Source organism: Aplysia californica, unplaced genomic scaffold (genome assembly GCF_000002075.1).
Source record: "Aplysia californica isolate F4 #8 unplaced genomic scaffold, AplCal3.0 scaffold01251, whole genome shotgun sequence".
Taxonomy (NCBI): domain Eukaryota; kingdom Metazoa; phylum Mollusca; class Gastropoda; order Aplysiida; family Aplysiidae; genus Aplysia; species Aplysia californica.
Genome location: NW_004798521.1, coordinates 58,836 through 70,490, shown reverse-complemented (window position 1 = coordinate 70,490; position 11,655 = coordinate 58,836). Strand labels below are relative to the sequence as shown.

Sequence of the window (11,655 nt, the reverse complement as noted above, 5' to 3'; positions counted from 1 at the left end):
CTGGCTGGCTGGCTGGTTGTCTGTCTTACTTTTTCCCAGCGCTAATTAAATTAATGACCATTATCACAAGGGCGAAAAACCTCGGAGGGCCCTATGCAAGTTGCGCACGTATAAGATCCCTCGGTGGTCTAAAATCGATAAGAGTAGGCTTTTGCCGCCACCCGGGCAAAATTCAAAATTTCCTACCAACTGAAAAAGTTTAATGTGTCCCGCGCGCTCATATGACCTTATGCAATTGCGAGCGCCGTAAAACTTTCTTTTTAAGACCATTATCTTGTCGATGTGCTTTTCTTTACCCAAACAAGACAAAACAAAAGAAAACAAAGTAACGAAAAGAGCATGTCTCTGTGTCCGCAGGTGCGACTGAGGGACCAGCTGGTCAGCTCCCTGAGCTTCGCCCGTGCCCGGGACATGGAGCTAGCCTGGGTGGACGGACAGCTGGACATCCCGCCCGTGGACAGCGTGGAGGAGGACGAGGAGATGCCGGACGACGAGGCCGCCAAGAAACGGGCAGGTAAGTCTACGCGTCCACCGAAATAAGATCACTTCCAGGCCAGGCTAATGTGCGACGTTTTTGCATGGTGTAGAACCGACTCAAGACGACCCACGTCCTCCATAGTCAGACCAGCTAGGCCTAACCTATTTTAAGCCCAGTGTGTTATGATTACGGGAACAACAGACAGCACAGGCACAGACGATTTATTTATTCATTATGATGATGAAGGAATGCAGTTACTTCTGCTCTTAACGGCCAACTGTCCAAGACAAGCACTGTACAAACGACCACTCCTCCACCCCGCCTTCCCTTGCATTTGTCTATTCTATAATGACATTGCTCTAGATGATCATTTGTTTAAACGGCCGTTTTCCCGCTTGTATGTTTGTCATATGCTATAATGACACTGTTCAAGATGTTTACCTGTCTAGACAACCACTTTTCTCATCGACAGTGGGTGGCCGTCTTCCCCAATTTTGACTGCAAGTTGTTGTTATCTTCCTCTTCTTGTTTTTTTTTTTTTTGGTCTTTATGTTCTTGAGGAGGGATGGGAAAGGGGAAGGGGGTTGTATGAGCTCAAAGTACTGTCAGAGGAAATTACATACATACAAATTTTTATTTCTATAAAATGTAACAAAACGGCATTAATTGTGTGCAGTAGCTTTTGCAGTCAAATTGACATCTTAGAGAGAGAGAGGCAAGTGATTTTTGTTATCGATGTGAACGTATGACTTACTGGAATATGTCTCCGCAGAATCTCAACTGAACACAAATCCCCCCACGTTGGAGAGTCTCCCTCCCAATATGGTGAGTCTTGTTAGTTTGATGAGTTGATCGTTTTCATGCATTTTGTACAGATGGTTGGAGGATGCCAGTGGTAGATCATTATTCTTGTTTACTTTCTATGTGCAGTTTCTGTCTGTCTCACTTCATCTACTCTAACTAAATAACCGTTGTTGTGTCGGTGTACATTTGTGTGCTTCTGTTTACCGAGAAAAAAGCCCCACCTAAACTGCCTCTTTGGGGGGGGGGGGGGTGTTGTAGTTGTTGTCCTTTCGTTTGTTCTCTTTTTTTATGTATAATAATAATAGTAATAATAATAATAATAATAATAATAATAATAATAATAATAATAATAATAAATAGCATTTGTATAGCGCACATCCCCGCTCAACAGCAGGCTCTATGCACTTTACACTATATTATTACCCCAGCAGACCATAGAACACTCCGAAACATTCTCAGCTTCCCGGGAAGCATACAGTGCAAGCAGCTGATTAAGCGCTCAAACACTAACAAACTGACAAGATCTTTCGCTGTCTATAGCCGGGTACCCATTCCCACCTGGGTGAAGTGAGGAAAATTCGTGTAAAGTGCCTTTCCCAAGGACACAACGTCGGGCCCCTGACGGGATGTATGTGACTCTCCTGTAACACATCTAATTTTCAGCACCTAAGTGACCTTTTTTTTTCGTTACAAGTGCCGTGAAGCTCTTACTGTATATAAAACCAAAACTAAACCCCTTTAGGTCCGAATCTAAGTCCCTCCTCCCCGTACTTTAAGCCTTTCTCTCTTTCTTTTTCATTGTGTTTGTTACTCTCTTGTAATACCTCTAATCTTCGCCACTTATATGACCTTATTGTTTTGCAAGTGCTGTAGCTGGTGGTTGGAGGGCGCCACTGGTAGGTCCTACTGCTATACTTTCCCTCTGTTGTTTCTGTCTGTGTCACTTTTTCCCAGCATTTAAAAAAACATTATTGTATCAACGTGTCCCTCGCTACTCAAACAAACAAACAAAGCAAGTGCTGTAAAACTGTAACTAAAAGAAAAACACAAATCAACGGCTAAGTGGAAAAAGTGACTATATCCACTTTTCAGTTTCGAGAAAAATGAGTTTGAAATTTTGACAATTTAAATATCTCTATAAAGTAGTCAAAAAAGAAACGTTGATATTTCGAGATATAGATATAGATATATATAGATATAATAATAATAATAATAATAATAATAATAATAATATATGGTCGCTTTTAAGAACAAGCGGGCTAACCCAGATTTCGGGGGTTTCCAGAAATCTTTACCTACACCAAAAGTGGGCATTGCCCTACCTTAAGGAGAAGTTTGGTTTCATTTGTGTGTATATTTGTTTGGTTATAGAGAAAACTCTCCTTGTCTTTTAAAGAAACTGAACGAGGGGCAAAAACTTTACCTTCGATTTTGAGCATTTTTCGGGATAGCCCCCTTATGCTTAAAATCGACCATATAATAGTCACTTCTTGCGCACAGCCATCGAAATTTCCCAGTGCATTCCATCTTCTTCCATCATAAGGCTGTATTGTACGTGAAATGTTTGTTCCTTGCCGCCAGGTCCCGCCCCACATGTCTGTGTTCATCAACGAGCCCAAGCTGTCCGACTTCAAAGTGGTGCTCATCAACGCCGGGGTGACCTGCGAGTTCGCCTCCGGCGTCCTGGTTTGTAACAACCTAGTGGCTGTCCGCAGGGTACGTTCTATGTGAAGTTCTAGATCTACATCGTTATTTATCATGTGTGTGTGTGATGTGCACAGAATTCTACACTTTAATAATACATTCGTCAGATTTGGAATCTTAAATTATAATCATAATTATATGTGCCCGCGCGGGTGGGAAGTGAAAGTGAAAGGAATTGAAAATGCTTTCAAAAACAATTGTGAAAGTAACATAATTAAAGTAGGACTACATGTGCTTATAAAGGCCCAAGGTGCATGGATGCGGAAATTAATGTTTCGGATGAAAATAATACGCTATCTCTACTACTGTAACGTGCGGTCAAAAATTTGATGCGCACTTATTATCAAATATCTAGGCTACTGAACTATCGAACACCTAGATATAGATTCTCCTACTTTTACACAATGACTTAGATCTATATCAATTCGTCTTAACCGATGAGTATTTTTTTCAAACATTTGTACACATCTTTAGGTTCTATATTATTCTAGAAATTTCTTTAAAGAAAATTCTTATATAAATACTAGCCCAATATTTAAAAAAATATACCAGTCAATGGTTTCTACAGATTTTTAAAAAGTTTATAGCTGGAGCTAAATCTCTTAAAAGCAAGTCCGTCCTTTTTTCTGCTTCTGTTGGCGACATAAAGCTAATTATTGAACGCATGTTTTGAGAACATTAATTAGATCTAGTGATTAAATATGTTCAGTGTAAAACAAATTTCTTGTGACAAGTTTTGCTACTAAAAAATTACGTAGGCCATATGCGTATGCAAAATGTGTGTGGGAAGCTAGAAGTGCTGTGAACAACCCCATCCGTGTCACGAATTTTTTCACAGTTCTGTAGATCTTATATTTATAAACTCTCTGTGTCTGCTTTTTCTGTTGTTGCACCCAAAAACACAACAATTTAAAACATTGATTCCAATCTCTAATTGCACAGTGAATTCTGTAACTCAAAATTACAAACTGGACAGTGAATGTTCCACTTTTCACTCGTTTGTAAAAGCCGCTCTTGCTTTAAAAGCTATATAGGGTTACTTCCGAAAACGATAAATCGTGCCCTCAAGACGCCATTGTTTTCGGTCTTCAATTCCTCACAGGTCACGTGGTACAGTTCCCGTTCTATAAGTGTAGAATTCTGTGGTGGTGTGTGACTTTGGTCTTTGTTGAGTGTGTATAACATATGGTGGTTGGGAGGGTCGGGAGGAGGGTTGGTATGATGTGTGGTGATGGTGGTGGTGGTGGTGTGTGTGTGTGTGTGTGTGTGTGTGTGCGTGTCTGTGTGGGGGGGGAGGAAGAGAGAGAGAGGGGGGGGGGGAAGAGAGAGAGAAAGAGAGAGAGAGAGAAAGAGAGAGAGAGAGAGACTCCCCCTTTCACCCGACACAACCTCTCTGGAGAAGGGGTGACATCTTTTATCCTTATTTACTTGACTTTCTTTATTTCTAGCTCTCTTGTCTGCCTGTCAATAGAGCTGGTCGAAAAATGCGTGAAATTGAAAGTGTGAGGCCGTTTGTACATGATGTGTATGAAAATAGAAGTAGTTTTTTTTCTAACAACTTTTTTTTCCAAGAAAAGGGAGGGATTGGGACCTATTTCGATCTGTCTGTAACTTTTACCAAACAAGTTAATCGTGGAAGTTGTGGTTGGTGGTTGGCGGGTGCTTTCGTGTGGTTTGCTCCTTCTTTCGTATTAAACATCTATCGTCCTTATCTCTCCTCCTTTTCTTTTTGTGTTTGTTACTCTCCTGTAATACCTCTAATCTTCGGCACTTATATGACCTTATTGTGTTGCAAATGCCGTAAAACACCGTAAAAAGCTTTTATTAAATAGTGGAAGTCGGTGGCATTGTGGAAAGGATTCATCTAGTCTAGGTCCTTCCTCCCCGCCCAATTTAAAAAAAAATTAATTCGTAAATTAATTCGTAATTACATAAATAAATAATAATATTATAAATAATAATGATAAAAAATAGCATTTAATTTGTATAGATCAAATTCCCTTTCAACAGCAAGTTTTAAGAACTTTACAATCCTTATTATTACTCCAGTGTACCAGTTAGCATTCTGAAACAATCTCAACTTCCTGGGAAGTATACGGTGCAAGCTGCCATTTTAAAGGCGCTGAAACACTAACTTACTGACAACGTCTTTCGCTGTCTATGGCCAGGTAGGCCTACCCATTCAAACCTGGGTGTAGTGAGGAAAATTCGTGTAAAGTGCTTTTCCCAAGGACGCAACGTCGGGCCTGAGGCTCGAAACCCCGAACCCTGAAACCTCACGATCACGAGTCCAGTAGCCTAACCACAAGACTGCCAACGCCACATAAAAAATGATAAATAATTTTTAAAAACAAAACAAGAAACCCCCAACTTCCGTCGCTGGTCCCTGTTTTTCCATGTTTGTTTTTAGTTCAATGTAGGGAAGGTGGTATGTTCAACGGAACTGATTTACTCGGGGTGTGTAATAGACAATTTTATGGAAACATTTGCCTGTCTTGTTTTGACACGAAAATTTGTCTTGACCCTGGATAATAACGTGAATGTGAGAAAAACGTTTCCTGCTCTTTGTGGAATCAATTTTCCCAAAACAAGCCGTATTTATTTACTTGTTTTTGTTTTGGTTTCGCGGTTGCGGGTTTGGTTTTTTGGGGGGATTAGTTTGCATTATAGAGAAGTACATCAAAACAATGGGGGCGCTCCGGAAAAAGGAAAAGAAATCAACGGTTCGTCATAATTTATAAAAATTTCGCAGAGCAAATAAACACCCCCCACAAAAGACCACACAATCCCCCCCCCCCCCCCCCCACACACACACACACACAAAGGGGAAAAAAACCATAGTTCTTTGGACACGAATTAGGACCCGTTAACGTGACGTAATAGCTCTCGTCAGAAAAGGACCTTATCCTGGAAAGAAAGCGTTAAACGGATCATTTACTTCCTTTGATCAACGTTTCTCGGCTAGAACCAGGACGTAATGATGTTGTGTTCGGACAGAAAAACTTGTCAAATGTTGTCGAGTTAAAAATAAGCCGGCATGCATGACGTGATTGATCTCGTGTTGATAGGTTGGGAGTGTCTTGGCAGGATGCATGAAGCCCTGTTGAAAGATTACAAGTATTGTTCTGATGAATGTTCTTTTGTGTTGTTTTTTTGTTTTGTTTTTGTTTTGTTGTTTTTTTTGTTTGTTTGTTTGTTTGTGAGGGGGGGGGGTTGGTTTCTTTGTTTTGTTTTAGAATCTAATGTGTTTTTACTTTGTATTTTGTTTGGGTTTCGACATCTTTCCTAGAGTCATGTTCTTTCGAGTTCACATTTTTTTTCTTTTGGAATTTGTTTTTTATTTTATTTTTGTTTCCGATGTCTTTCCAAGAGTCCTCTCTGCACTTGCTCGTTCGAAATTCTGTTCACGTTCCACTTTTGTGTGCCGGTACTGCGAACTAGGTAGTATTAGAGGAAAATAGCGCAGGTGATTGTCCTTTTTTTTACGCCTCCCTCGACAGAAATTATGTCAATTAGACAGCGGGCTGCTTTGACAGATGTATGTCTGTGTGCATGCGTACGTGTGCGTGTGTGTGCGTGTGCGTGTGCGTGTGTGTGTGTGTGTGTGTGTGTGTGAGAGACGGCTTTCTGTACGGATCTTCATCTCTTTTCTTTTTCCACAGGACGCTGCTGGTAAAATGAAGCTGGAGGGAACACTGTGCGAAGACTACTTCAAAATTCGGAACCTGCTCTACTCACAATATGCCATAGTGTAGTACGCCATTCCATACATTCTTGTGGATTCTTTGATCTTTTAGGACAAATCGAGATTCTTTTTCAACGCCCACAAATTGATATTGACAATACAACACCTTGTCTTCTCTTGTGCCTCAATGTAGTGTTCTTGTGTCGGGGGGGGGGGGGGGGGGGGGGGGGAATCTACTCTTTTTTGGTCCTTTTTCCATACTCAACAGATCTTGATTCGAACACAACAAAGGCATAGGGACAGCAGCGTTTGGTTTCAGTTTTTACTATTACTTTTTAAAATTTTGAACCCATTCTTTCCAGTAAGGTACACAGAATTCTGTTTCGGTTTTCTAAATCGTTTATGGATACAACATTGCTGTCAGTATAGTATATTGTCTTTGAAGTCTTTGTATAAAATGTATACCCCTTTTTACAGTTGCCTTGGAACTTTTGCATATGAAACTTCATGATGAAGATAAAGCAGGGATAGTGCATGTATAAAACACTTTTCATACTCTTACAAGTTGCAGATTTTTCATGTTTCAAATATAAACTTAGAGTCAATTCAGTACGGCATTATAACATATTTTGTGCTATATAAATATGTACCTCTATTTGTGGCTCTCTCATCTGTGTCGTGTTGCGCCACTCTGTACATGTACGTAATAGAAGGGAAACTGACGTTTCGCATGAAGTCTGCGAATCCACCTTTATGTTATTCTCTCTTAAGTCTTACAGTACGTTACAGTTACAGGTGCACTTACTCGGAGTCAATAGCCAATGCACAGATTCACAGCCATCATGTATAGGCCTGCTATTCTTCGGATTAGTGACAAAAATTGCTGGTCTCTTGCCAATTGTGATGATTTCTTCTTTTTCTGCATTCCCCGCCAGCTAACTGGTTAGGCACATCATTGTTGCACACAAGAGACCTGAGTTAGATTCCTGAGTGGAGAGAATATTTTTACCTAGCATCTCAGTCTTTCTGATGGGATGCTGCATCCCTCTCACTCTCAGCGTGGGTTGGCCGTTACAGGCAGGAGTTGGAAGCCCCCTTCCAAAATTATCTAAATTGTGTTGATAGGGCTATTAATTTTTTTAAAACTACATAAATAGAAAGTACACCTGCTAGAGTCTAGGAAGCACCTGGCAGTAAAATCTTCATCAGTGCAGTTGAATTTTACGTCCATGACTGTTTATCTCTACATGGACACTGAAGAGGTTTGAACAGCTAAATTCCAATGCCCTTGTGTAGTTATTGATTTCCTTTTATGAGAGTTTGTGCTCTTGAAATTGACAGCATTGTATCTTTAAAGCATTGTCAGATTTAAATCCAACTGAAAGGGGTTTTTTTTGGTTGTTTTATTTTAAAATTTAAAAAACAAGTTCTGCTTGGCATTGTAATCCACAGTTCTATATTTTGCTATGTCCAGTGAACTTTGTGTCTCATTTTTCATTATTGTCAACATGTTCTGTAAAATGGATGTTCAGACCCGAGAATCAAATAAAGTCTTAAGAACATCTTAAATTGAAGTCTTTGTCAATCAAACATGTGACTGTGCTTGTTAACTTCTGTTATAGTGTACTAGTTTTTAATGAGAAGAGAGGGGAGTGGATAAATATAATATGAATAACAATTTAGAAGCAACCACTTTGTGGTTACAGCAAGCATAATGGGAATACAAAATAGTTTTGTGATCACATCGACACTTACCCATTATGCTAAAGAAAAAGAATTAGAAATATAATATATTTCAAATTCAGAAGTAGTTCTAGCATGCAATTATCCCTTTAGAACCTGAACCTAGTTCTAGTGTTGGAAAATTCCTGAAATTTGAATTGGTACTTGGAAATGCATCAAATTGATGGACTAGGCTTTGATTTTTGACAAATTTATTGCTTTACACACAGTTGGAAAATGTGCCATAGTCTATGGCACAGCAGGATTTTGAGGAATGAAAAATCTTTTGTGCTATATTATATGGCACACGTGGCTAAATTGGAATAGTAAAATATAGGAAGTGTAGCCTGCTTCTATAAAAAAAAAAAAGCAACACTGTTGGAGAATATACATCATAATGCACGTACAGGAACAAAAATTCAACATTAATTTATTCAAATGCACAAAGGAAAATTCCAAAGATCAATTTAAAAGAAGATCCACCCAAGCGACTTCAACACAAGTGGAGTCGAATTCCCCTTTTCTTTTTTCCCCCCTTTCGTACGCATATTATAATATAGCCCAGCTTGTGATTTTTGAAAACCCTGAACAGCATTTTGGCGTCCTTCAGTAAGCACAGAGATGAAGGTACAGCATTCACACATTTATTCCTACACTATTTGTATTTGCACAGGTTGCGTCCCCTACTTTTGAAAAAAATTGTCCTCACTTGGCAGCGGTGTTTTGTGTAAAGAGTACTGTTGTGATATGATAAAACATTGCATCTCTAATTATTGTAAATTAATATAAAACCGTAGTAACTACGATTATAATAGAATATCAAAATAATATGTAATTTGTCTCAAAAGACTTAAAATTCAGAACATTTGTTTTTTCATAGTGTACTGTCCAGTCCATTTATAGCAGCCTCTGTTATTACAGGCACTTGATATATAGCAGTGATGATACAAATCCCCGGGTTTTTTTTCTCTTTAATTGTAAGTAATACAAACCTGGCTATAACAGGGTTCAGTTTGCACAGAGTCGGTTATAAGAGTGATCTTGCAGCTCATGAACTTGCTTTCGATCCGTCAAATTATTGAAATATATCTCAACCAAGACATTTCGCCTGTTTGTGTAATCACTTGCCTAAACAGAAACTTTCAAAAACATTCCACTCCCTCTCTCTCTCTCTCTCTCTCTCTCTCTCTCTCTCTCTCTCTCTCTCTCTCTCATTTAAAATGTTTCCTCTCTATCAACCTCCCTGTTTCCCAATTTAAACCTCCCTGTTTCCCAATTTAAAAAAAATCCCCCCCCCCACCAATCTCTCTTCATTCTATCTACTTCTTAGCTTCTCTCACACTAAAAAAACACAACCAGAATCTGACCTTCTAGTCACTGCATCCTGCTGAGAATTCTTGGATACAAAACATAGTAATAATATTGATAAACATACTAGATAATAATAATAATAATAATAATATTATAATATAAAAGATTTCAGTCACAAACACGCCGTCGTCCGTGACAGATGAGCCCTGAACTGGATCGTCTTAAATAATGGATTCTCTGTTGACAGCTGGGGGAGTGGATTTGGAATCCTGTCTCAAACTGTCTCCATCAAACTCCGTGCTGGCCACACTATCACTCTGGCATATGTGCATTTCTAACTCTGTGAGTCTCGACTCCACATCCCACTGCTGTTGGTTCAGTTTGACAGTCAGCGCGCTATTCTCGCCTTCTAATTGGGCGAGCCGCTCGCGGAGGCGAGTGATTTCTTTCAGCAGCATTTCTGATTGGCCCTCGTCTCTTTGTGGGAGGGGCGAGTGCTGCAGTGAGGAGGATGACGAGAGAGGGGCGGGGGCAGGTGCGGGGGCAGGCGGCTGATGCACGTAAGAGGATGGCAGGAGCTGACTGAGCTGAGCTGTCGTCGTTGACGGAGAGGCGGTGCCAAGGTGAGTAGAGGCGTGTCGCAACAGGGCTGGGGAATGCGGGTGTGATGGGTAACTGACAAGAGGGGGCGTGGCTTGAGTGGCAAGTGGCGAGGGCAACATCCCCGTGTGTGACGATGGGGTGGATGGGGCTTGAGGTATGATAAGACCGGGCCCTGGTGAGGAGCCCTGGAAGCCGGCTGGGGATGCTGGGAAGTTCGAGGGGGAGGCGGGGTAATTGGCGCCGGGAGGGGGCGGAGTGCAGAACGGAGACAAGAAGTTGATTGGCTGGTGGTGGTGCGGGTGATGCGGATGGTGCGCAGCGGGGTTGATGAAAGTCAAATTTTGATAGGCGTACTGCGCGTGTGCTGCCGCTGCTGCTGCTGCTGCCGGCGAGACGGGTTGAGGGGGCGGGGCTCCATGGTGAGGTGTGAGGTGGCTCAGCGAAGGGTGACCGTTCACAAGGGGAGCTGAGCTGACCACAGACGTGTCACTTCGCACGAGAATCTTAGGGCTCGGCGGGCTGCTGAAAGGATTTTTCCCAATCACCATCGCTGGCCCGATCACCGCGGCCGGCCCGCCTTCCCCTACGTTGGGCGACCTCTGAGGGGGCGTGCCGCAGTATGACGTCATGCTGGAGATGGTCATCGACGTCGTCATGTTACCCGCGTGGTGCGTGGAGTCGGAGGAAAAGCGCCGCGGTTCGCCCGCACACCGAGAGATGAGGTTGTCCTCGCTCTGAGTGTTGATCAGCGCCTTGAGGGAGTGGTCATCCTCCCTAGGCCCGCCCACTGGCACGACTCCGCCCGAAGTCCCGCCCACTCCGCCTGTACCGCTGCCGTCCTTGTGTATGAGGCCCACGGGCAGTGTGTGATGGCGATGGACGATCATCGAGTCTAGGGGCGTCTTGCCTGTGCTCTCCACCAGGCCAGGCGTGCTTCGACTTCTCGCCATAGACACTGGGGGGAAACGAGCAATTGAAAAATTTAAGTTTTGTGTTGTGTGTGTTGAGTGACGTTAAGAAAAATAGCTAAAGAAATAGGCAGGGGGATGAAGGAATCAGTAGAAGAATCACAGAAATCGATGTACAGAAAAGTGGGAAGACATGAAATAACACCAAGAGGCTAGCCTAGGATAGAGAAAGGTGGAATGTGTTTGTCCGTGGCCTATACCCTGCTGCAGGTTGAGAAAGGCAATGATGACGAAGAAGGGAACAAGCACAAAATTTGTTTTTTAAAGGAAAAAAACAACAATTGTGATTTGGGAAGAGGGGGCAGCTGTGGACTAAGCCGTTTTGCGTCAGAGAGAGAGAGAGAGAGAGAGAGAGAGAGAGAGAGAGAGAGAGAGAGAGA

The 11,655-nt window shown here is 41.8% G+C and overlaps 2 protein-coding genes across 2 annotated transcripts in view; one reads left to right on the top strand and one right to left on the bottom strand.

Moving 5' to 3' along the window:
- LOC101860625 (cleavage and polyadenylation specificity factor subunit 2) overlaps window positions 1-8,240 on the top strand; it is a gene marked incomplete at its 5' end in the record, with an annotated part of 55,327 nt that extends 47,087 nt beyond the window's left edge. The window contains 4 exon segments of the mRNA XM_005112377.2: window positions 358-514; window positions 1,251-1,303; window positions 2,864-2,998; window positions 6,649-8,240. Of these exon segments, the coding sequence (XP_005112434.2) occupies window positions 358-514; window positions 1,251-1,303; window positions 2,864-2,998; window positions 6,649-6,741 (438 nt within the window).
- Window positions 8,241-9,576: 1,336 nt separating this feature from the next.
- On the bottom strand, window positions 9,577-11,264 carry LOC106013772 (vegetative cell wall protein gp1; the record flags this gene model as incomplete). Its single annotated transcript, XM_013090390.1, is given in 1 exon segment — window positions 9,577-11,264. A coding segment is annotated over 1 exon segment (1,339 nt), but the record flags the coding sequence as incomplete, so codon positions are not given.
- Between the last annotated feature and the right edge of the window lie 391 nt (window positions 11,265-11,655).